The 26862-nt window shown below is 36.2% G+C and overlaps 1 protein-coding gene across 12 annotated transcripts in view; it reads right to left on the bottom strand.

Moving 5' to 3' along the window:
* Window positions 1–25743, bottom strand: part of TRDN (triadin) — a 232482-nt gene extending 206739 nt beyond the window's left edge. For 10 of the 12 annotated variants that reach the window (XM_054514393.1, XM_054514397.1, XM_054514403.1 and 7 more), the window contains exon 1: window positions 18183–18644. In XM_054514393.1, the coding sequence (XP_054370368.1) occupies window positions 18183–18204 (22 nt within the window). In that variant the 5' untranslated portion in view covers window positions 18205–18644. Of the gene's footprint in view, window positions 1–7352; window positions 7373–18182; window positions 18645–25656 lie in introns of those variants that run through there. The other 2 variants (XM_054514398.1, XM_054514399.1) reach the window with 2 other exon arrangements.
* Window positions 25744–26862: the final 1119 nt, after the last annotated feature.

Genomic DNA, 26862 nt, shown 5'->3' with positions numbered 1-26862 from the left:
GAGCTGAGAAATCCTTACACTATTTTACAAAGATTTAATAGAATCTTATGCCAGATGATCACATCTTAGAAGACAACTTTATTTCAAATCAATATTTTTGAGACTGTTGAGACCCATTCCTGAACCAGCTACCATAATTTAGCCATATTTTAATCAATTTTACTCAGGATTATACTCTGAACAAGTTTTGGAATGTGTGAAAAACTTTTCAATGTAAGTTTAATGAGAAAAATCACTACGTAATATTCATGTACAGGTACAGAGCCCTAGGCATCTTTTCTTTTCTCTTTTTCTCCCTATGCAGATGTTTTTTGGAATCTCATGTACGCCCTGAGAAAACCAAGAAAATTTAGGATTCTTTGAAGGCTACCTGAGGAAAAACCAAAATTCCTTCAGTAACTGTAACCATTCTCTGCATCCTTCCTCCTGCCAGCCCAAATCAATCAAGAGCTCTCTGCAGAACGAGGTCATTAGGTTTTAGAAATTGTTAGCAACATCTGAGTTTTAGCCACAAGTAAATTAACAACAAATTAGTCTATTAATGAATCTGTCTTGTACCCATACCTAAGTCCAAAGAATATATAATATTTTTAATTTTATCACTCTTGCATTCCAAAAAAGAAAAAAAGCAAGAGAGTTCCTTAGAAACATAATGAATAGCCTAAAGGCTTCTCAACTTTAAAGGTTGGTGTAGGGACTCATGTATCTGTGACCTGGATATCAGGTCCCAAACCTGTTTATTGTAAGGGGATAGAGATTTACTATTTGAATTTTCCTATCACACCTCTTCAGACCTCTGAAGAGTAGACAAGATGTTGTAATGAAGACCTCAACAGACAACATAAGTATGAAATTTGGTTCTCTAACTTATCCCAGTGATAAATGCAAGAAGTGATTAGCTGGCTACATTTTCTGGCTCCAGAAATTGAGCCAATATTTACAATCATTCCTAGAAATAGTCCCCATTAGGAAGTGACATATTCATGTGGCATTTAAAACAAAATTTGAAATTACAGGAAAGTCTGGATTAAAATCTATGCACAAGTAAGTACCGTTCCACACCTTTCCACTCCTACTTGGCAAAAGAAACTATGGAATGCAAATTCAGATTTTGGGTGTCGGTTATGAAGTTTTCTTGCAAAAATGAGTACTTGAAAAGGAACGTTTTGATGTGTGCACCTAAAAAGGCTAAACTGTGAGTTTGGAAGCTCCAATTGAATGAAGTTCCAATTTCTATGTCAATTCTAACTTGAAATCCCATCTAAGTTGTATGATAGCCATGGGAGTATGCATGGAACATATCAAGAAATGCAAGTTTATTAGTTTATTAAAGTACTTTTTTTGGTGTATATTATAGGACAGGATATTCTCTTTGCTTAGTCTTTTCTGGTGTCTGATAATGGTTTTATAAAACTTTTGTGATTTACAGAGAAAGAAGTGGCAGAGTTATCAACTGATTATTACAACTCAAGGTTGTCCTGTTTCCTACAAAAGATGCTAACTCAATTTTCCATCTGACAGAGTAGATACAAATCCCAAATTAATTTTTTTCAAGTATATATGCCGTAACACTCAGTATTATTAATCTTCATATAAAGAAATGAAAAAAAATTTCACTAAGCAAAAAATTGAATAGTACTATAGAACAAATTTCTAATTTGAATATGTAATTTTTTCAGTATAAATTTGCTGAATTATAAAATTAAAAAAAACTTTTTCTCCATGTCTTTGAGAATGTAAAAATTTATCCATATAAAAAGATATAATCAAGGAAGATATTTTTAGTATGGTCTTTAGGCCTCAGGAAAAAAAATTAGATCCATGGTTTAGTTATTAAGTGTCTCAGAGAAGTGTCATCTTAATTTTGAAAATTATTCATGTGAAAGTTTTACTTGTAGGCTAACAGTCCTTTCAATTTTATGAACAGACCTTATTCAGTGACAGATAAAATAAAAATATTCTCCCAATGAAAAGTTTCCTAAAGCAGAAATGAGTTATTTCAAAAATCTATCCATATAGACTATGTCTAAAATATTTCTTTACCCTACTTGCATTAAGCTTCTAAACACATAACCCAAACCAGGAAGAATACATTAATTAAAAGCTTATGTGTAGTAGAAATTGTTGTCTACTGAGAGACATATTTGTAAAATTATCTCAGTATAAGGTTCCAAATTCTAGAAAAAAATTCAAACTACACATTCTTGGTCAGAGAATCCTTTATGTTGGAAAAGACCTTTAAGATTATCCAGAGCCCAGCCATTAAGTCTGAGGACTGCCAAGGCCATAACTAGACTATGTTCCCTAGTGCCACATCTTTTAAAGGCCTCCAGGAATGGTGACTCCACCATTTCTCTGGGAAACCTGTTCCAGTACTTAATCTCTCTTTCCATGAAGAAATTTTTTCCTAATATGCAACCTAAGTCTCATCTGGCAAAGCTTAAGGCTTTTCCTCTCATCCCATTCCATGTTACTTGGGAGAAGAGACCAAACCCCACCTGGCTACAGCCTCCTTTCAGGTGGATGTCAAGAGCAGTAAGGTCTCCTTTGAGCCTTCTTTTCTGCAGGCTAAATAACCCCCAGTTCCCTCAGATGCTCCTCATAAAGCTTGTGCTCTAGAGCCTTCAACAGCATAGAATGTTGCAAATTTATCAATAATTTTAATTGACTCTCATTGCACTTTTCTAGTCAACATTGGAATAAAAATGAAAACAAAGTGTTGAAATGTCTGAATTCCTCTTTCTGGGCGACTCTCTGCCCTATATATGGATGGGTAATCCATTTCCTTATATTTTTGGAATGTGAATTTTTCTGAAGTTCATAGCCCTTGCAATTCCTGTGTCTGCTTTAGAATGTTAGACATAGGGTTCAGCCTAATTTGGCAGTGGAAGACTAATTATCATGGAAGAAGACTTCAACAGAGCAGTCCTCAGAACTCAGTGATTCGAGAAGAAAAACTTTCCACTTGTTTTAATGTCATGATCAGTCCTGAAAGCTTTCATAATGTTAAATCATTGCCTCAGTACAGTTCAAAAGATTTTATGTCAAGTTAAAAAAAAAAAGCTACCATCTTGAGGAGGCCCCTCAATGTTATTATTGCTAACTGGAAATGAAAGTGAGCTACATCAAGGAAAAATTTTGACCCGGTTGGAATGATAGTTTCCTTATTACCTCCCATGGATTCTAAACCAACTAATCTTTAGCATCTGCTGTAAACATGCACAAAGTCATTGCAAAGACATTCAGCTATGCTTCACGAGCTGTAACACATCCCCACATTCTCTGTAGAGCAGATCCATATAGCTCCAGTATTCCTAGCCCACAGTAACAGCAGGTGCTGCAAAGTTTCCACCCAGCTTGAGCGCCTTGCATGAACATCAGACACTTGCAGGACCTCTATAATGTTCCTGGCATCTTGCCTTTGACCATCCTTATTTTGTGCTTTACTCTCTGACTGTTGGTGGGATAGGAGAAGACAAGAACAAAGTTGCATATCTATGCCTGAAGTTCAATCATGAAAAGGATATTTATGCATATTTGTCCTAATTTTGTCCCAATGGTTTCCATCCAACAGAAAATTCCTTTTCTTTCATACAGATGAAATAGAGATGGTAGCTGGTATTGTTTCCCAAACGACCTGTCCTGTGTTCACAAGTTTTCTAATTAGGCTCAAACTTGTCCATATAAACACAATGTTCTCCTTTTTACTAAATCTTCACATAGTCTCACTTCATATTCAAATTGTGGAATTCTATTTTGTGTATTTTTATAGATCTTCAAATTTGGATGTAGTTGCCCCTAGTCTTCTAATATTTATTGCCCCTTCAGTTCCCACTCCTTGCAAAGCCATATAATTTTCATTCTGAAAAAAAGAAGCAATGGGGATCTCCTAACTTCTGGCTTTCTACTCCTCTACATTAAGCATAACACAGGCTTCCCATGAGTGTAGTTTTCTTCTGTTTTTTTAAGCTTTTTCTACACTTTCAGCATATGTATAAATTTCCTGAAACATTTCCTGCTTGGATTTTAATACCTAAGCTACTATTTAGGTACTTCCTAGTTTAAGGAAACTTTCAAGAAATTGTCTGATATTTCTTTAGTATTAGTGCAGCAGTTTCAACTCATAACTTTGCTAGTATAATGCAAAGACATGAGATGTCCTCTGCAGCAGAAGTTGATGGTCCTTTCTAAATTTTTAATAAAGCTTTTGAGAGTGACTTATTCTGCCTATATGTTTGCAAGATTTTGCTGGCTGTTATATTCTAGTCAAAGGCCCATTCATCATCTAACCTTTCTTTATTAATTTCCTTTTCTGTTATATCAATAGAGTGCAGCTTCAGCTGTAATGATGTAACTGCTAATAAATAAAAATGCATACTTTCACATCTATTGAAAATTAACACTTATTTTACAGTCAATATTTCAGCCTTACAGCTTACATTTACTATATTCTTATGGTCATGTAACAGATAATCTTCTTCTCACTAACACAATCCATGCCCCCAGAGCTACAATACATTCACAATGCTATTAAACTCTTGTGGTGGAAGACAAGAAAAGAAACAAGATGTATCTAATATAATTGGATGAGTAATAATGAGTAGCATTCACAATATGAAAAAAAGGAAGGCTTAAAGACATTGTACTAATTATTTTTCTGGGTTTGGTTTGTGGTTTTTTGATTTGGTGGGTTTGGGTTTTTTTTTGGTTGGCTGGTTTGTGGTTTTATGTTTGTTTAAGATAGTGCTTTATTTAGACCTTAGGCCAAGTGTTATGTAGGAAGTGTGGAATAAACTCTATAGGATATTATTAAAGAACTTACATACTGCACAGCATCCTCTGCACTCCTCAGGACCTGAACAGGCAGGGTACTTCTGACAGGTAAGAGGAGAAAAGCTTAAGTGTTTTTATGGTTCTTACATCATTGGAAACTGTGTCAATAAGACATCAGTCTCACATACAGCTGAACCGAACAACAGTTCGGATCAACAGTTTTTATTCATCTTGCTGATCAGGGCAGGAACAGTATTAGTTTTTAAGGGTGTTATAAGAGAGAACTGTAACATTTTCCCTGACCACAAATAGGCTTGCATAGGTTACGTGGTCTTCGCTCCATTTGCAAATGTTCAGACCTGGAGCATTACAACATAAGAAGTCTCCTTGGTATTTACTCTTCAGAGGGTGCTATTCCGTAGTAAAAGACTATGCAAATGGACAGAGAAGACCATGAGACATCAAGGGTTTGTTAAAGTCACCATTCCCATGATCAGGTATTGAAAATGTTGATAACAAGTCTGGATCACACACCACCTTTAGTCAGGAGCTACTATTTTCAGGAAGAAGTATAGATTAAAAAGAATTAGATTGCTGAAGCATTTGCAGATTCATATAGTGGATATTTTGGCAGGTAACTTTTATACAGAATAAATTCTGATGATACCTTCAGAAGCATACAGACATTAAAATGATATTTGTACAAGAGATCCACAGAAAATTAATAGTCTGTATGTTTGGAAGTTCACACTATTAATATCTATGTCCAAAAAAAGGTCTTCACGAAATTCTGGTTATAAAATAATTTCCTATTTCCTTATCTTTCCTCTTCACGGTCCTGGCATTTAAGTAAACTGTAAAGCTAAAACAAAAGCTATATTTCTTCAACCAAAAGTAAATCAGAAAGGTACTAAATGTTAATAAAAGACTCCAAATATGTGCTTTTTCACATAGAATACATACTGTTCTTTTTCAGCTGATGAGACACCACTACAGTTCTAGTTCTAGTCAAAGTGATTCAATCACTGTGAGAATAAAAGGTAATATTTCTATATTTAATGTGGCAGGAAACCCTGATTCTTTCAATTAAAATAATCAAAGGCATGAAAGAAGTAGAAAGATTGAAAGCCACCATAGATAGTCCTGACTGTGGCTGAAAACAGGTGAATCTTTTCCAAAAGCAGAGTTTCAGCAAATTGCAAGCATGACAACATTCATTTATTCATTCATAAAGGCCTATGTAAGTGCATCTACTTTTTGAAGACTTATATAATTAGGCAAAGTGAAATTATTCTGTACAAAAACCTTAAAGACAATGAGGATTTTGTTGTTAGCAATAGCAACAAAGGCTATTTCAAAGGCATTGACTGGAAATATTCAATGAGTTGGCAAATGTAAAAGAGTTTACAGTAGATACCAAAAATGGAATAAAAATAGGACCAAGATAAGAAAAAAAGCTTTGAATGTTATCTTCAAGAATTGGAGTATAGAGAATGTATTCTGTGAAAGCTGAATATATTAGCTGAGTTTTCATTCCCACTAACTTGAACCAGTTCAGTCTATGGGAAAGTGGGTCTCACTTGTATATTCCTTAGAGACAACTGAAAAAAAGAAAATTGTTTTAGTGAGGAAAGTACTGAGACAGCTATTATATTAAAATATGCTTTCAGAAAAGGTGAAGTTTCTGAATTTTACAATATGCTTCTGCAACCTAAACTTTAAGACCAGGTGCAGCTCTTCAGTGAAGAGCACAAAGTCTGAAGATTTTAACACCTTCATTTCTCTGTCTGCAGAATACACAGCATATTCTGATTAAAGTGTGTTAACGTAGCTCATGCTTATTTCATATTTACTTAATTAAAGTATACCTTAAAAGAGAAGGAGCTTTGGTATTGCTCAGAAGAGAACAAAAGTGAAGAGAAGAACATCATGTACAACCAGGACTTCACAGGCTTTTGTAAACACTCAATTTTTTAGCACATTTTATATATTTTCGTTGTTTTGGTACCCACTACTGTGCAAAAGAAGAAAATCTATTGATGTTTTTTTGGGTTTGTTGCTTGGTTGGATTTTTTTGCAGATCGGAGATTGATTTCCATATTATATAGCAAACTACAAGCTGCTCACCAGACAACTGAGAAAATGAGTAGTCAGGGTGGGAAGAAAATTCAGAGGATTTTTTAAGGACTTACAAGCTTTTATTTCACTATTTCTTTCTAATCTTTAACACTGGGACCTAATATTAATCATAACTATTTTTATGTCCTGTATGCCCACAAGACCCAGAATTCAGACTTCTGCAGAATTTTTTTGCAGATGTTGTACAGGAGAAGAGGAAAAGTCTCCCTTCCAGTATTTTTTGCATCAACATAGAAAAGCAGGGAGGTGTGGAATTGGCTAAAAATTAGATTTCTGGGCTAAAACAGACACATGTTATAAGGTGCTTTTTTGTTCTTACTAAATAGTTTCACCTGAAGAACAGCTGCTTCCTCCAGTGGGACAAGACCGACACTGGAATTGTTCCAATGCAACCAATGTACATCTGTTTTCAAAAGAAGATGTAATTCATATCTGCCTACCTGGGCATTTTCAGGGGAAGATGGAGCATCTGGAAGTTAAAATTGTATTCACATTTGAGAAATGCCAAGAATATATAAACAGCTTGATGAAAGAACAGAGGGGAAAGTGGCAGAGTCTGCAGATACAAGCAATCAATGATTACAACTTCATGATATTTGCAAATAAATATTCTGCATTCACAGCTCTGAGTGTCTCAATACCATAGAGAGAACAATGGAGAGGGTTAGTTAAAATTTTATATAAATTTTGCAATATCTAAGACAAATTTCTGCTGTGCTGAAAAACTATTTTAGAACATTAAAATTTCTGATATTTGATAATAAAAACATGGTAACTACAAGAACTAAGAAGTACTGTGCTGCCTGTTCTGCTTGAAGTAGCACTGGTTTGAGGTGGCAGAAATAAGATTTAATAGACAGGATGATTAATGGGAGTACAAAAGTTGGGGAAAGTGAGGCATGAAGGTGGGTTGGAGAGGTGTGTGCCTGTGGGGAGCACCAGCTCAGCTTCCTGCTTTCTTGCACCTGGGGACATGGGACCACCGCAGCCATCCAGCACTGAAAGAAGAGTCATCCCACTGCAAATGGCTCTGGCAGGGAGTAGTGAGGAATCTCATGGGTCCTGAAGCCTACCAGATGTGGTCATCTCCAGAAGAATGAAAAGTGCAGTAATCACTTTTCTTTTTCTTGTGTTACTCATGTAAAAAGCCCAGTCATTGAGCAGAAAACATAAAGCCTGATTTAAATATCAGAACAGCGCAAGTAAGCACTAAAAATATTCTCCAGAATCATTTAGGGTTAAGATCTCTGAGATCATTGAGTTCCAACTTTGACTGATCACCACCTTGCCAACTATACCATGGCACTGGTTGCCATGTCCAGTCATTTCTTGAACATCTCCAGGGTGACTCCACCACCTCCCTGCGCAGTCCATTCCAATGTATTACAATCCTTTCCATGAAGAAACTCCTCCTGAAGTCCAGCTTGTACCTCCCCTGGTACAACTAGAGGCTATCTCTTCTTGACCTGTCACTTGTTGCCTGGGAGAAGAGGCAGAACCCCATCGCACTACTATCTCTTTTCAGGAAGAGAGAGATAAGGTCTCCCCAGAACCTCCTTTTTTCTAGGCAGGGAGGGCGCTTTTGGACAGTTGTGTAGTTTAACATTCACTTTAGTAGCACATTGAAGTTTAAAATAATTACAAAAAAGAGTTAATTTTGTTAAATATATAGGAAATCAAAGAATATTTACATTATTTTAGAATTTTAATGTAAAGACTGTTTCCAGCTGCATGAAGTAAAGTCATTAGACCAATGTAGCCCTGACCTAAGCACTACCACAGGGGAAAATAATTAGAGATCCAGTGCCACTTTATAGTCCTGACAGCCTCCACAGATGTGGCTTTATTTCTGATCCATACTTAGAATGACATACTGAAGAGTGGATAGCAGCACTGTTGTAAAAGTTAGCTTTACAACTAACTTCCCCTTTTGTGAAACTGCCCCTAGCATTCACAATATGAAATGCATTTGCCTATCTTGATTGATCAATTAAACAATGGCAAATATATGCTTAAAAGGAGTTTTTAAGACAAAATCCTAGTTCACATCACTGTTTTCTCTCTATAGTTATAATTATCCTAATTCATTAACACTGGCAAAATTGCTGATTCCCCTTCCCAATGCACTAATATCTGCATATGCAAACTTTTATTCATATTTAATTTTAATTTTAAATGTATGCTGAAACATCATCAATCTTTGTAGCTAACCTTGCCAAGATCTCCCAAAATTGTATTCTCATATATCTGAAGTGGTTTTCCACATAATTTCCAAAGTTCCTTTCTTTCCAGAGTAACAGTGACCTAGTAAAATTTCCCTTGTGATTGTTCTTATATGAGCTCTGTATAAAGAAAACAACACATCCCTGGACACTTCTGGTTCGATAGGAACTCACAGGCAAAATACAATCAAGTAGTATTACAAAATCTATGGATATCTCCTTCATGACAAATGAAAGGAATAGGCATGGAGCTGTGTCTCTCAGCAGAGGGACACACTGCACTTATGTCTGGAAGGGGAAGAAAGGGAGGGAGTAAGCTGCGAGAGTTTTCACTTCTACTCATCTGGAAATTCATCACTTCTTCTGGTTTGCTAACAGCAGAGTAGAGCGTTACATTCTCCAGAGCATTTCATGTGGCTTCTATGTAATCAATGAATGCAAAATCACCATGTTAGAACAAGAGATGCATTTTAGGATAAATATATCTCACATGGATTCTGCTTGAGCATCTGATAATAGGGCGGGTTTTGGGTTTTTTTTGCTGGGAAAAAAAAAGCTTGTATTTATTTTTCAGTTGTTGTGCTTCTTACGAAAGTTAAAATTTTATCAAGCATATTTACAGATCAAAAACAAAAACACAAGGTTTTTGTGCCCTTCCATTTCTGAATCAGCAAAAAAATCGTGTTCTCAGAATTCACTTTCTAATGCAAAATCACATCTTCATGGACTTAATAAAGTGAGAGATAAATTTAGGGTAAAGCAGTAGTTGTTCTGCTCCAACTCATAGGATGCAGTCAGCCATCTAGTCATGGAGCTGGCCCAGACAGGCCAAATTCAACATCTACCACAGATCTTTTGCTATAATAGTGTTATACTAACACTCATGGTAAAAAAAAAAAGCAAACAACCAAGAAAACCCCAACAAACCAAATCAACAGTAAATATATAAAAGGATTAGTCTAATTTTGGATGCCTCCCTGTAAAATGCTCACATTTTTTACTCCTATCATGAAGGGTGATGCAAAAAACGTCAAGGAAAAAGAGAATTTTAATGTTGTCCTTAGAAAAAGCCATTGAAATTATACTAAATTGTTATGCTGTAGTTGCAGTTTAAATATTGGGATTATAAACCATTATAAACTATATAATTTGAACTGTACCATATACATGGGTTATCACCTCTTTGAGGTGTTAAGGTGTGTCCTACACCAGACGTGTTCATGTACTAATACAGCTGACTTCAGGAAGAGTTGCATGGATAGACAGTCAAAATTAAAATCCTACCTGCTACAGGAGGAAAAGGTCAGTGCATAATAAGGACCTTAACATTTGAATAGATGTATTAAATTATGCCTCTAGAAACAGTAAAATTACCAGAAAACTATATTTATGGTAATTGTGTCAATTGTGAGCAGCCTCTCAGCAAAGACTGAAACAAGATTTAGCCTTCCTGACATGCACAGAGAGCCACAACTTAAATCTCCATAATGGAATATAGGAAAAAATTGAGCTTATTTACATACCAAAGGAGGCTACAAAGGCTCAGATTCATTGTGCCTTTGACAATTTGACTCCAGGCAAAGGTACAGAGATACTTTTGAAGTTGTGAGAACATAAGCACGTAGAGGGAGTAGCAGGTCTTTACTCATTACATATTTGTAAAGGTTTTTTTAGAACTATCTTTGAAGATACAAAGAGGAGACTTCTCCAGTGAGAAAGTTTTTCTCTGCCTGGCATTTAATAGTTTCCTTTCTTATGGTAAATGCCTTTGCATGGCACCAAGCAGAACTTCTAGACCAGATACAAGATCATACTGTGCTCTCAGACTTATTCTAAAAGAAGGTCAAATCTGCCCCTGGACTCAAGTGAGTCTTATTCAAGACTTAAAGGCACAGCTTTTTCATTCTGATTTGTTAGGATAAAGCTCAGCACTGACTATGATTTTGAACACTGAACTGATTTGAATGAAAGTATAACATAGGTAAGTTTTAGCATATGAACTATTTGGGATTAAAAAAAAAACAGGTAACTCCTATGGGTTTTTTCTCTTTAGCCTCCTCTACATTGCATGACCTGTTTTGTTAGCTCATCTCTTTTACTCAAAATATAATGAGTCTAAAGAATAATGCAGCTACTTAGAGTGTGCTTTATGATTTTGTCTCAATATGTTTTGCATTCAGAGGAGGGGGACAAAAATAAATCAGAGACAATGAAGAAAAGGAAAGAACATGGGACAACTGTCAGCAGCGTCCTCCAGTATTTCTGCTACTTTTTGGTGTCACTATCTCTACCATTAGTCAAAGATTTGGTAGCCATGTACTTGCTTCACAATTCCCAAAATAGACTTTCTTACATAAACCAAATGTGCTGTAGGGACATATTAGGAAAAAAAAACAGAAGCTAAATCTTTCTGGTCCCTTTTGACCACATAGAACTTAAACACACTCCTACTCAGGAATCTAGAGTCTGAATGGTTGGTTCCAATGCACTGAAGGAAGACATACTATTTAAAGGTACAGGGATATGACTAAAATATTAAATATTATAAAAATGTTAAAAGTTGACAAGATACCATGATAGCAGGATCATATGGATAATAAGCACTGCTGGTTGTCCATAGCTTTAAACTAAGTGTTTAGATGCAGTGACTTTATATCTTACTTCTTTCTTGTCCACTTCATGTACTGTGTGACCAGTCTGGTTTGTCAATGTAAAGCAGCAAGGATATGAAGCCTCCCTGTCTCTGCAACTTCTCTTTGACCATACCTTTGGTTTGCTTTTAAATCAGTAAAAAACTGTGTTCCTCTTTTACACCTCTCTGAAGACATTTCAGTATTATTGCTCAACAATCCTCCTTTTTAAGACCCACTAAAATGAGGCTGCCATAGGGGAATATAGGCAGGGAACAAAATTGCTGATGCTTTTTGAATCATAAAGTAAAGTTTTCTATAAATGTCCTTTTAAAAAATGCCCTTTAAAATTAAAAATTAATTTAAGAAAACTCTGTGCTAAGGACCATACTTTCACAATATTACAGTTTTCCATTACTATTTATAGAAATCACATTTATTTAAACAAAACAAAAAAAAAAACTATGATCAAGCCATTACTGTTGTGAAAAGAGTTAAAGAAATTATTGAATTGTTGGAAATCACTGGCTAAGCAAATGCAGTCAAATTAGGGCAGCCTTTTTTTGAGAGTATAGCCTGTTTGCAAATGCAAAGAATCTGTTCCTAATTTCAATTTATTTTGCTATTTGTACTCAATTATGTACTCAATTATTATCTTATTTATACCAAGGCCTAATAAGGATTAAAAAAAAAAAAGGTAGATTTTTTTTCCTCTACCTTTGAATAAATATCACATAAAAGAAAATGAGCTCTCTCAGTTATATATTCTTATAGGATGCAGTGGCCAAGAACTTAAATTAGAAATAGCACTATATTTTTTTAATAAATCATTTAACTTATCAAGAGAGCTTATACTTAAAATGGACTTTTCCTATTTAACCCTATTTCTATTATCTAAGTATGTAAATATACACATATAAACAATTTTTAACTGCTGGGTTTGTACCATTTTAATTGAATTAAAATTTCCATCCTAATGAAGCTTGACAGAAACCACAACCAAAAATGAAACCATTATCCAGCAAAAGAGAAATGCACCATTTACCATTCTCCAGCATTAAAAAACAACAACAACAAAAAAACCCCAGTATGAAAAAGCTAAGAATCAAGATAAAGGACTCCCAAAATATAGAATATTTTATTACACAGATATTTAGGGTATATTTTTCTCTAAAAGGCACAAATTTAGTGAGAAGGGCTGTATTCAGTTGCCATATTGGTTGCTTTTTGGAAAAAGAATGATAGATGACATTTGCAAAAATCTTGAAAATTGCTATTTTGAAATCCAGGTTTCTTGTTTGTTGATTTAAATCATGACTGAAATTGGCAATCTAAAAGTCCTTCCAGTAATTTGGATTTAAAGCAAATCTATTAAAAGTAAGCATCTACTACTGTAATATGGTTTACCTGGTAAAATTTGTAGTTTGCATTAGTTCAATCTTTTTAAACAGAGAAGAAACTAGTGACTGTCATCATCAGAAAGGAAAAAGCTTTTCATTTCTGTAAATGGATGAGCTGCTTCAAATGGGGTAACTCTGATTTGTTTCTCTCTCCTCAGTATCTCCTGAACTGAAGCCAGACCTGTATTATGAAATGTTTTAAAGTAAAACAGTTTCTGCTTTCCAGAACTGAGCAGTAAAAAGAGAGTAAATCTGCCTCTTACTCAGTATTTATATTGCAATCAGTGGGTGAAAGTACTCAAAATATTTCTAGACTAGATTTTTTTTTCAATGTTTAGGTCTCTGAAACTATAGGTTGAGACTTCTGAGAATGTAAGTAGTTGCACAGATTTCATATTTAGGTCAGTGGTAACTGATTTTCCCAATTACTTGAAAACACTAGTAGGATTTTAAAAACATTTCTCAATATATAAGTAACATTAAAATATGCTCCAAATACTTAAGATCACAAGGTTCTTTGTGATCTTTCAAAAAAAATTGAATAAATATTCAGACCTACAGTCCAGCTGTTTGTCCACAACAGGAGCTAACTGAACACACACAGTTTTAGCCTGTCGTGTTCTAACACAATGCATTAGCTTGGCTCTCTGGTTAATAGGTTTTCAGTCTTCCTGTTCTCCAGAGCTAAAACCCTGACTAGTTTATAGGTTTTCAGTCTTCCTGCTCTTCAGAGCTAAATCCTTGACTCTCTGAGGGGCTACCTAAAGTAATGAATTGTGTGTAAGAGTTGTACCAACTGAAGGTGCATAAATACTGTATCAGCTTTGAGTAGAGTTGTCCACAAATTCTTAAAGTCAAGCTAACCATGCTTGCATCAAGAGGCTATGTATGAGAAAACACCAAGGCTGAAGCCAAAACAGAATGGTTGTACAGGCCCACAGTCACAGGAGAATACAATTTTTAAGGAACTTCGGTAAGAATTTGGAGCTTCTGTTCTCCACAAAGATTTTTCCACAGGTAGACCTGGGTTTTCTGACCTTTTTTTTTTTTTACTTTGTGTAATTAGGCTTTTGATTTTACCTGGTTGTTCTGAACTATAACAGACAGATTCCTAAAAAAAAATAGCTAAAATTATTGTATTTTCCTTACCCTGCTGGAATAGGTATACTATCATCCTCGTCATCAACATTGAAAGGCAGAGAAAGAAGGCATCTTTTCATTTTGAAAATTTGCTAGGTGCAAATATATTCTATATAAACATCCTAGCTCCAAGCATAAACAGCATTAAGGAAGGAGGGTAAGAAACACCTCTTATGCCTTTAGTCATCAAAATGAATCATCTAATCCAATTTATTCATCTAGGCCTCTGTTGCTGTCAGCACAACTGGCACATCTAGCAGCAACTCATGAATTACCATGAGAAGTAGCTATCTGCCTCTTGCTTCTAGTGTGCCTTCATTAAACATTTTGCCAATTGAATACCTCTGGTAGCTTCTGACCATCACACTCATGAAATAATTGGGATTTTACCCTATGGCTCGTATGTGTTATTTCTCATACAGTAGTATTTTCATGTCTGTTAATCTTCAAGCATACACATCTTTTTGCCTTTTGAAATGATTTACATCTTAAAACTTTTCATAGTTATCCAATAGCCTGAGAAAAGGGCTGAAATGCAGAAGCTAATTTTGATTTTGTCACTGACAAGCTGTGTGTAGCCTTGGGGATAGCCTGTCTCCTTGCAGCCTGCTCCCAGACAGAGGAAATATGTAGTTGCACAGCTCTCAGCAGCAAAATAAGGACCAAACTGTGACTCATTGTCACATTTCTATTTGACTCCTGCTTCTCTCTTGCTCCACTAGGGAAATAAGTTGTGGCAGACAAACAGCTGGCACAGAAACCTTGTCTTTCTCCTCTCCTCACCTTCCTGGATTAGATCAGTGCACAGTCTCCAGAGCATTACAGCAAGCAGAGCTGAGTCTCCCTGTGTGGGAGGATGAAGTGTCAGGGGATACCCATCAACCTTGCACTGTGACCTGCAGGAGATTGGGCAAGAAAGGACCAGCTATAGGGCTGGTGCTGGAGCTGTTGTGCACACACAGATTAAGCTGTACATTGGCAGAAGCCATTTCTCAGAGGTGTCAGCCTTTTGCTGTTCGAGTTTCAGTGGTGGCAGCTCCAACTACATCTGCCACTGAGTCCAGTCCAATACCTGTGTTCATAGACACAGTGGAGTAGCATAGTTTGAGACTCATGGCTTTTTAGACAAAGCCTTAAGTGGACCCCAGAAAAGATTCTGGCTGCTACAAGAATACTCAGTAACTGCTTAAATGTAATAATAACAAGAGCAATAATTACTATTAATTGTAATAATATGACTAATAGTAACAATATTATTAGATCCTGAGAGTATAGCAAAGACAGAGTACTTATTCCCTGTACTGAGTCTTTGTACTTTTTTTTAATACAATTTTAAGGACTTCCACTTTTTAATAGTACATTTCTGTGATGGCAATGACATGTAATAGGAGGATGCTGAAGATAATCCTTTGGAATCTTCTCCTAAATACTTGACAGCTGGAGACATAGGTCCTGCCAACTTTCTAAGGACATTTATGAATTGCTGTCTTCAGGGATCTCATTTTGTCTTTCACAGTGTACATTTCACCCGTATTTCTACAACTGACAATTTGTAGCTGTGTGAACGAATAAGTAGCACATGTGGGTTTTGGTGCAAGTAGGCAGTGCAGGGCTTATTGGCTACATATTTAAGTTACCTAATCTCACTGTCATTATCATGCTGTTGACCTGAAAGAGCTCCCCATTGCCTCTGTTCATCTCTGAATAGATTGTTGTCCTGACACAGGCTGTCAGAAAGAGAACCCTGAGATGTGCACCAGCACACCCTGCCAGGCCTGGGCCAAATCTCTAAACCAGCAACCACATTGTCCTGCATCGCTGTTCTGTCCTGCTCTCTGGTGTGTCAGGGAAAAGGCAGGGAGCCTCCACAAAGGCAGGAAGCCCAAGAGTCTGGCTCTGTGACTGACAGTGGAAAAAAAGTTATAAATACCTATTGCAAGGAGCAAGTGGTTTAGTCCTAGCAAAGTCATGAAGAGCCCAGCAAATCATGGGCTGGGAGGTAGTATGGAAAACAAGATAAATTGTGAAAACAAAATAAATTGTGTGAAGTAGCAGGTAGTTGAATAGCTTTTTGTTTATCCAAGCTATACGTTGCTGAAGTTTATATCTAAACTTTCAGGTTGTGAGTGCCAGTACTAGCCCCAGAGGAAAACAAACTGCAGTGAAACATTAGCTTCAGGCTGAATTCTTACTTTTTGCCATAAATAAAATTTCCATCTCGTGGATACAGTGTTTAAAAATCAGTCAATCACTACAAGTGTATTCCAAGTACATGAAAACAAAATAAAACTAAGGCAAATATAACTAAACTAATTATATAGTTTATTTCCCTGTCACATGGAAGGTCAGCTTACTGGGGAGCTGGTGCTCATTAGCATTTAAGTCTATGCTTTGTATAAAAAGCCCCACAGAACACACACACTGTTACAGCTGTAAAAACACTCCTGTAAAAACACTACAAACGAAATTTAAAAAAAATCAGACCCTACTTTCCTTCATTCAATGGTCTTTTGTTTCATTCTAGAGTCTATAATTTTCTTTCTTTAATAAGATAAATGACTGAAAAGTCAGACTGGTTGTAAAGTCTTATATTTTTTGCCATTAATTTTGGACCAAAAATCTTGCTAATTTGGTTGTTTCACAGATTTGCCTCATAACAGCTAGAAAATAACCAATGTTTCCAACAAACCTTTTTAAGAATATCTAAATAAACCAGTGTTAGTATTTGGGTTAGGGCTGTCAGGCTGAGCCACCTGTTTTGGCAGTACTTGCATCCAGAAGTAAATTATAGATCAGTCCAATTGCTGATTAAAAAATCACATTGCTTCCCTGATGTGGCTAACCAGACATCAAGCAAGGATTGAACTACTTGACACAGTCCTAACATTAGCCCTTAAGAAGGAACAGGATCACTTTCTAATAGCACTTAATGCAGATCTTCTTACAAGTATGAACAATAAAAAATGGAAGATGAAAACAGCATCTTTCATGCACTGAAACACCACATAATCTTGAGAAGCAGAATAAAGTAAATCTCAGAAGACTGTTTAAAAGCATTTTTTGTATTTTTGTCATTATTAAATTCAAATAAAGAGTGGAAAAAAAATTCAACTAAAATATTCAGTATTAAAGAGGGTTGCATTTTAAATATATCCCTCCTTCTGACTTCAGCTGATAAAATATTGTTATGCATCTAAAATGTACTTTAAATATGAATGGTCAGGAAATATTAAAGTACATGAAACATTCACATTTTAGAGTACATATTTATTGGTTAATACAATTGCTTTTCATTTTTGCAGGCCAACATCGTGCATATTTATTTCAGCACAATTTTCACTGACACCCTTAGAAGTCTACCTAAATAAGGATAACAGAGGGGTTTTTTACCTTTTACCCTTCAGTAACTTCACATACACTTCAAAAATACTCTATGCTCCCTATGGAAAAATCAGGGCAAACAAATTAAGCTGTTCTGACTCTGGTAAATCTCTGATTATAAGGGACTACCAAAGCTTTTTTCTGAGCAAGGGTTTGAGAATAGAACCCTGAACTTCAGACATTCCCTGTTTGTATCACTCTGATGGAGGTGCCTAAATAATGGTGTTCTGCAAATGAAAATAAGGTTATTTTTAGAGGTGTACAGAGAACTTGTTTCAGTAACTGGCAAAAACTCAGGCTACAAGAGTAAAAAAGTAAAAGAGAGAAGAAAAAACAGGAAAGAAAAGTAGAAAGGAATGCAGAAAACAAAATTAAATTATCCTGGAGTGAAAACATTATTTGCTAAGAACAACAAATCATTTTGACAGGCCAGTTCACTTATACTGTTAAATCACATATCATTTTTTGTTAATTATATTTGAAAGGAGTTACTGTACCTTCTGCTGTTATCTCGGCCATGATGATGGTAAGAGATATTCTCTTTAAAAGGTCAAGATTTACTGTGGCAGCTTAGATAGTGCTTCTGGGTTGCTGACTCTCGCAGGACTTGCAGAATGAGAAGGAGGGAGGTCCTCTGCTTTTTCTAATTGTGTTCTTTCTTCTTTTATGCTCTCTGAAATGTCTGTTTCCTCTGCAGACTTGGCCTCCCAGAACAACCCAAGGCCTTCCAGAGGCAACACTTAAAGCTCAGTCTAAAGTATCAGCTTCTAACAAAAATAGCCATGCCTCAGAGTGAACCTTCAGCACGTTTGTCTAATATCCTCAGAAACATGCACACCAGAAATAAAATGTAAAAAAACCACAGCTCTAAACAGGACAGGAATGCATGGAGAGGCAACAAAAATCAAAAGAACTGGGAAAGAACTGTTCAATGCTCCTACAGCCTTGCTAACATAATTGCAGTTCTTTGGGGGGTATGTCAGGAAACATGAAATATAGAGTTCAAAGTAACCTTATCCATCCCAGTACAACTTTATTCTTAGCACACTCAGTGCTTAGCACATTCTTCCTGGCCTTATATGGCTTGGGGAGGGTCCTATGAAGCTCACCGCTGACTAAGGGGGAGGGTAAATTTAGGTGATTTTCTCCACTTAGACTCTTAGCTGCAGTTCAGAACCAATTAAGACACCAATTTGAACCAATAAAATTGGCTTGGATTTTTTTTATTTGATCCTTTTCTGATTTGTTGTGATTATCACATATACCTGTGAAGCTCATCTAAGTACTACAGGACACTGTTAAAATTTTAATAATTATATTTTATATAGTCTAGATACATGAAGGCAATATGTAAAAATATTAAGTAGACCAGGTTTGATTTTCTGGGTCTGATTCATGGAAATATTTAGGTAGCTCAAAAATTCCGTGATTTTTAAAAAGATTTTATAAAACTGAAAGCAAGTGGATCCTTAAAAGCATTTAGAGAAAGTAAAATATTAACAATTCAAATAAGAACAATTATTTTAAAACCTGAGCAATCTTTTCCTTGGACTGCTTGCAATTCCACAGCTGTAGAATTATGTATGTGGTCAATAGGTTGAAAATGAAATTAGCAGAAAAGTGCCCTCAAGCCAGCATACCTTTACGTAAATGTCATCGTCACATGAAACCAGAAACCACCTTTAACAGCTCTTGCTAGGGAACCTATAGTCACCTTGTCTCTGCTACACGAGCTGGCATTTACACTTCTCATCTTCCCCCCCAGAGATTGGCACCTGGCTCTGTGGCAAAGTGTGGGGAAAGGAATCTATTTATCCAATGCACAAGATGCAGAAGCAAAGGTTCATTGAACAGCAAAATCCCCACCAGGTTTTTTCTCTTCCCTCTACTCTTAACACATTTCATACCTGCCACCTGTCTGAAATTGGTAGCTTTTTCTAGCCAAAGCTTGCAATCAGTGCTTGAGCCTCTTCTTATCTCTACTAACCTAGTATTTTGCACTAACAAGGTTTGATTACTTGATGCTAAGTACTCAGTGTTTTACTGATCATGCCTCTAGCCCTCTGTTTGCTCCTTTAGCCTGTTCTTCAGTAGATCCTCCTTACAAGGCTGATAAAGAGATTTTATGTAAAACCTTATTTCTTCAAAAATACTCTTTCATGAGTACCAGAATGGTCTGAGGAGTCACATTCACATATCAACAAAGCAGCTGCCACAAAAAGTCAGTGGTTAGTAAAGGATGATACTAAGGCAAATCCCTTGTTCTTCTTAATTATATCTCTTCTGCTGAAGCAGTTACATTTTATATGAACAGTTAAATATTTGGGGTCACCTATGTTTTGACAGCTTTACTACTTGCTTAAGATGTGAGATAAATCATCTGAATACCTGAAGGACAGAGCTAATCAATCCTGAGAAGTCAGGATTTTTTTCATTTGTATTCCTATTCAAATTCAAAAAAATAATACAGTCTTCATTTTGGAACATAGGGAGAGAGACAAATGGGGAAAAATTAACGTCTGAATCTTTTCTTGTTTTATGTAGCAAGATCTGAGATTGTGGACTATGCCCAGACATAGGTGTTTGTATAACTAACTATATGTGCATGATTGCCTGTCCCTCACCACTTTACATTGCAGCTCCTACCACCTGCCCTCCTTCCCACACACCTTACTCCCTTGTTATTATTTATGCTTACCCTCAATCATGGGCTGTTGTTCTGAAATCAAAATATAAGAGTAGAAGAAGTGAGAGAATCCAATTTGAAACCAATTTTCCACAACATCAGCCCAGTGGCCAGAAAGACAAGTGGTTGGTACCCTCTCATACCCTCCCTTGTATGCACAAAATATTCATTCTGGGAAGCAGGCTAAAGATGACATATGCACCAATATCTTACATATATGTGTATATATATGTATGTACATCTTACACATATATATGTGTATATACTTATACACACATAAAGTGTGGCTTTAGGCAAATTAATCGGAAGTTATGCAGTTGCTCCCTTTAAGGAGGAAAAAGTCAAGGAATCTGAATGTCATATTTACTAGAAATAATCACAGCCTTTGTGAAAATACACAGAACTAAAATAAAAGAAGTTATGTGTGTGTGCATATATGTTGAATCTGAAAAACAAACATTGCCATCTGGAAATTATAAAGAATATCACATTTATTCTTTAGAAGTCTAAGCAACCGAAAAATCTGAAAATGTTTTAAGGGCAAGTTCAAAGTTTTTTTAAAATCGAATCTTTAGCTCCTGATTCAATTTAGGAGTTTCTTTTAAACATAATCTGTGAAACTCAGAGTATGCAGAAAGTGCAAAATTTATACGAATCTTCATGCAACAAAGTAAACATATTATCCCGGCCTAGTTTATATGTTGAAAATTTCATTTTAATGGGAACCTTTTCTGCCTAACCTGACCAGAAATATTCTTTTGTAAGATGTCCTCTCTCTCTCCTTGCTCCTCAAACAACATGGAAAATGAAAAATCTAAAACTGCTTTGGTTCTTGCAAGTGATATCTAAACCTGGACATACACAAGTTTCTCATAATTTCCTCTGATTATGCCTTGGGCACAATGAGAAAATGCTCTTGCCTCAAGTTAGCAATAAATATCCTGCTCCTGCTCACAGGGGTTACATGGTAAATGAACTGTCCTGGGATCAGTTCTCACATTCAGTGGTGGGAACGGAGGGCGGGAAGTGTAGAAACAGCTACACCCTCACACCAGATTTCTCAGATACACAAGTCTGTGTTAGACAAAATAAAATGACAGTTCTCTTTCTCTATAGTTGCCTGGATAGGGAAAAAAGTGACAATACTAGGAAGAGGAGAGAAGGACGTACTATATGCTGCTACTAATGTCTGCATGTAGCCACATGCCTTGATCTCAGATAATTCATATTTCACTTAGAACCATAACTGATGGAACAAAGTAAAGCAATTATTTGAGCAATTTTTTAGAAAAATGCCAGACGTTTACTATTTGTCAGATTCTAATGCAAACCCCTGCTTATTAGTGAAAAGTTTGGTTGTTCATATAATCAAAGTAGAAATATACAAATACTTTATGAGCTCATTTTTGGGTTGTCTTGATGATATTAAAAAGGGAATTAGGAGAGACAACAGTTCACATGAAATTATGAGGTAAAGAGAGGAGAGACTTTGATACTGATATAACAAGGTATTGGAGGAATTGAGTATAACAGTCATTCAACAAGAAAATGCAGGGCAATATTTGAGTTGTCTACTAATATGTTACTGATGAATTCTCATAGTTCAGTCCTACTGAGAATCAAACTCTTCATAAGAAAAAGAGTTTTGTATCCCAGTGCATGCTCAGCAGCACAGCTGGGTCAAGGAAAGGAAACTTAAATTTAACTCTGATACACCCAATGATATCCCCAGCTCACATGGGAGTAGGTTGTTATCAAAAGCATCCAGCAATCAACTGATAAGAACTAAATATAAGATGAAAGTATAATGCCAAGGAGAGGGTGAATGGTACTGAATCTAGTGAGTAACAAAGACATATGCAGAAGCAAATATAGGATTAGAGTCATGTCTGCCAACTGAGCTTTGATATGCATATGAAGCTGGTTTGCCCTGAAACAGACTTTTACTTTTTATGCTTTATTTTTGTTTAGGAATACTGTTACTTCTAGATGAGATTTTCATTCAGCCTCACTAGTAATGCCATGTTTTCCAGTGTGAATAGGAACACACACTCTGGTGCCTTTGAAGTCTTGATCAGTCAAAGATGTAGCTGTGACTTTCTATGGACCATTAGACAACTCTCAAGTAATTTTTTTCCATGTGTGATTGATATTTCATAATTAATGGTTGCAAGATTTTTTGAATCAACATGGCAAAAAATATAGGCATATTCTGGATATTCTGAAGCGCACACAAAATACAAATCAAAGCAAGACCTTGGTATCACATCTGACCTAGGTTAAATCTTGGCACAAATATATTTGTCTCATAAATCAATTTGAACCATTTTTCAGAGAATTGCATACATAGTACCTTTTAACAAGTTTTTATTTAATATGTAGGAGACAGCAGGTTGAACTCCATAGTAGATCTGTCCTGCATTTAATGTGAGCTACTGACAGACAGATAAGGAGCTCTGTCCCTGTAGGCTGACTGGTCTGAATGCAAATCAGCCTCTGCCTGGGGACAGCTGACAAGCACACTGGGTTCACATCACCTTGGCACTCTGAGCTCATTAAAGGACACTTCCAAAGCTATATGATAGAAACACAGCAGTTACAAAAGAAAACATCTATGACACTGACTATTCTGCTTTACTATGGATGATATCACTCTTAGTCATTGTACTGCAAAACTGCTGAAGTAGCTTCAGTCAAGGTGTGTGAATAATGAACATTTTCTAACATCCAAGAAGGCCAACTGATTGTAAAACTATTTCCAGGAAACAAGAACATCCTACTTAGTCTTCTTGCAAGCTGGCCAAGTAGGCAGTCTATGGCAGGAAATCAGACTAAAGCAGCCCCCTAGCTAAGGAGATTTGCATGTTTTCAGTGTTCTTTGCTTTAACTATCAAATTATATTATAGTACTATATAATAAAAATTATATTACTATATTACTTATATAACTTATATAACTTATATTACTATAAGCTGGGTTCAGGGAGGGTATTTATTGCAGTATGTCAAGGTAGACTGCATTTGGATGACCTTTAGCAGCTCCATGTAACACGCTTTTCCTTTTCCTTTGATTATTGCTATTCTTATTGTGTATTGTTTTATTAGCACCTATGTGTCCTTACTTTTACATCTGGAAAATTACTCAGAAACAGGCAAGTTCTATGACTCTGAAAAAGAGATATCTGGAGCTGACCCTTTTTAAGAAACAATGACAAAAAGTACACTATAATCATCTTTTTTTTCAGGACAATCTCTATCCAAGCTTAACCATGGACAGAACATAGAAAGTTGATTATTAGAGATAGGGATTGGCTCTGACACAACATGAATTTCCCCTGTCAAATACTGATTGAGAACTGTTCAAAAATACCAAAGTATTTGGTGACTGGAAAAAATGTCCTTGCAAAGTAAGGTGACTTCAGTTCCCATGACTTTCCTTGAGAACAGGAATTTTCTGAAAAAATTCACTGACTTTTAAAAAAATTTATTTCAAACCAAGTTTTTATGTTGAAAGAACAAGACTCTGAAATATATCACACAGAAATACCTAGACAAAGCACAAAATGGCTCCTGAACTTCAAATTTCCAACCCAGCTCCAAATTTCCAGTAATACATTGTAAATTTTCTTCACATCTTAGACTTATGAAACGTCTCAATAGAAATCTGCATTTAGTGGGTTTTTTCCAGATATGACCATAGTCAAGCATGTTGCCAAAAACAGATGGAGAGAAAGAAAATTTTGAACAAGAGTCTGACGTGAAAAGACAAAGACAAATAAATGTTTTCATGCCAAGTACATGAGGACAAAAACATGGAGTAAAACTAAGTATCAAGTATCTTCAGTAATGTGAACCCTTTTTGGGATGGTTTATTCTATCTTCTCAGGCTGACCTTCACAGCCAATGGGAAATCTTCCTTTCTATTTAATAGCTTACTCTTCTTCTTGATATGGTACATTATGTACCACATGTTCTTAGACACTTAGGCTAGACTGGACCTCCCCTAGTCACATTGCCAAAGTATTTACCTTGTAAATAAAGCCAGTCAAAGTGTCAGGAGGTCCATCTGGATTTTGGCACTTGCATACTTTGAGAGATGACACTCAGTATCTAGGCACAGTGAATTACAAGTCATTTTCAAGCACTTTTTGTCCTGGACATCTCTGTGTGCAATACAGCTGCAGGTCTAAGAGGGGTTTTGCTGAGAGTTTGTGTCTCCTGCATTTTGTGTTTGTTTGGGTTTTTTTGAACATCATGTTTTTCTGCTATTCCCAGGATCCTTTTTGCCCAGGGACATCAGGACCTGCTTGAGTTATGCATTTCCACAGACACAACACATATCAACTCCTGGCAGTGGAGAAATAATTTTCTAATGAAATAAAAGTCCTGCAGATGAATTAACTCTCTGTGTGCCACAGTCACCCATCCGGCAGTACAGAAACATATGACGCAAAATGCTGAAGAAAAAATTGAATATGCTATTTGTCACAAATATACAGAGAGACAGATAGAGAACAAAGGAGAAAAAATATAAAGCACACAAAGTATTTCAGCAATTATCATCTCTAAGAAAGAAATTACATGAAAGAAACCAGATTTATAAAAACTTTGTTTCTACAACAGCCATAATTTTTCTTTGTGCTTCCTCTTTCTTTAGCCTACATTCTAGTCACAGTCTTAGAGAGATCAAAGCTGGAATTGCAGATGAAGAACTCACTTTATTATTATTATTATTATTATTATTATTATTATTATTATTATTATTATTATTCATCATCACTATTTAAAAAGAAAATCTAATCTGGGAGCTTTTTCATTAGGCAATTTAGTTTCTTTACAGAGTAGAACTGGAAGACATGAATTAGTAAATTCAACCTTGTCAGTGCTGACAGCTGTGACTGCACTGAAAAAAGCATGTCTAAAAATTAAAAGATCTTTTAGAAGGAAATATAATTTTGAGCATTGATGTCTTTACAACCCATCAGAGCACATATATTTCAATTTTCCTTCAATAATACACCACCATTTGTCATTGTCAATCCATTTAGATTCCCGTCCAAGCTCCAACACAAGTCCATAGTCGACTTCCTAAGGCAAAACAAGAAGAATATTTCTCTGCAGAGCATTTACTGAAAAGAATTGCTAGGTCTTTCTTTCTCCTCTCCAGAAACCCTGAAAGAGCAGAACACAAATAGACCAAATACAGAGGACTAGAATGATCCTTAAAGGACAGCTACACCATTTCTTTTCCCAAATTCCCAGTTTAAATGAAAATAAAAGCATTACCCCAGAGGCACCAAGTAGAAGCTCCTCAGCTGCGTCCCCAGAGCTCAGAAGGCAAGGCAAGGGCATTGGGGACTTTTGGAAGCTCCCGGATGCATTCCCAGGGCCTGAGGAAAGCGTGCAGCGCTGGTACAGCTGGCACAAAGCGCAGCTGCCAAGGAGCTGTTGGCAGGTGCTCCCTGCGGGGTGGAGGGGCCGTGCAGCCAGTACCGGCAGGGCAGCACGTCCAGCTCTTGTGCAAGCCTCAAACAATCCAGACCGGGACGCAAATATTCTCTGGAGGATCTGGCCTCCAGTATAAGGGTTTGTGCTTGAGATCATTTTGTGGGTCTTGGAAGTAATTATAACTGTACTTGTGTTTTTTTTAAATTCACAGGCAGTCTGTGAAGTGGACATTTGGCTATAAAATCCTATTTTATGTGCCTTGTACCTTAAAGATTTTTCTCTCTGGTCACCCCTGCCTATTCTGCTTTCCTCAGCTAACTGGAAAGTTCAGGGTTTTGTGCAAATTCATGTCAGATTTTTATGAAGGAAAGGTAGCTTGATTTTTTGGATTCTGCTTCACCTAACAATGTTGCCTTATGATGAACAAGGAAAAAACATGTTTATTGTTTCAGACAATTGAGAAAGGGATTTTGGTTTTGTTGTATTGTGGGTTTGTGCATTTTTTTCTTAAGAGAGTGAAAGCAGATAGGCTTATAGTCAATCCCTCAAGAAGGCAGATATAACAATACTTCTATTTTCCACATTTTCAGAGTAACAACAAAAAAAAAATGTTATTTGTTTTACAAATAAGAAACAGAGCATGACAGCTGAATGGGGCAAACCTTGGGTTCAGCTGCAGAAATAACAAAGTCCACACAACATCAGATACACAAACACAGGACTGGAAGTACAATCCACCAGAACATGCATTTTGCACAATCAAGCAGAACATACACTTTTCACACATCACCAAACTTGAGCTAATGTTCAAAATCATGTTTGTGACCCATATACAGCAAAGAGGTGCCTGACAGAAATGGGGGTGTTACACAGCCCTGGGAAGGTTATGCAGAGGCAGAAGACTGCAAGTAGTGAGTGATTCATGCCACAAGCAGAGTTATGGTCCCAGTTCCCCTGTGTAACCTGAAATGACAAACTTGCTCTGTAAATAATGCCATCCCACTCCCTTTACAGCATTTATCAAAGGAGTCCTTCTTACCCCCA

Source organism: Molothrus ater, chromosome 3 (genome assembly GCF_012460135.2).
Source record: "Molothrus ater isolate BHLD 08-10-18 breed brown headed cowbird chromosome 3, BPBGC_Mater_1.1, whole genome shotgun sequence".
NCBI lineage: Eukaryota > Metazoa > Chordata > Aves > Passeriformes > Icteridae > Molothrus > Molothrus ater.
Note: the sequence above shows the minus strand (reverse complement) of the source record. Positions and strands in the feature narration are given on the sequence as shown.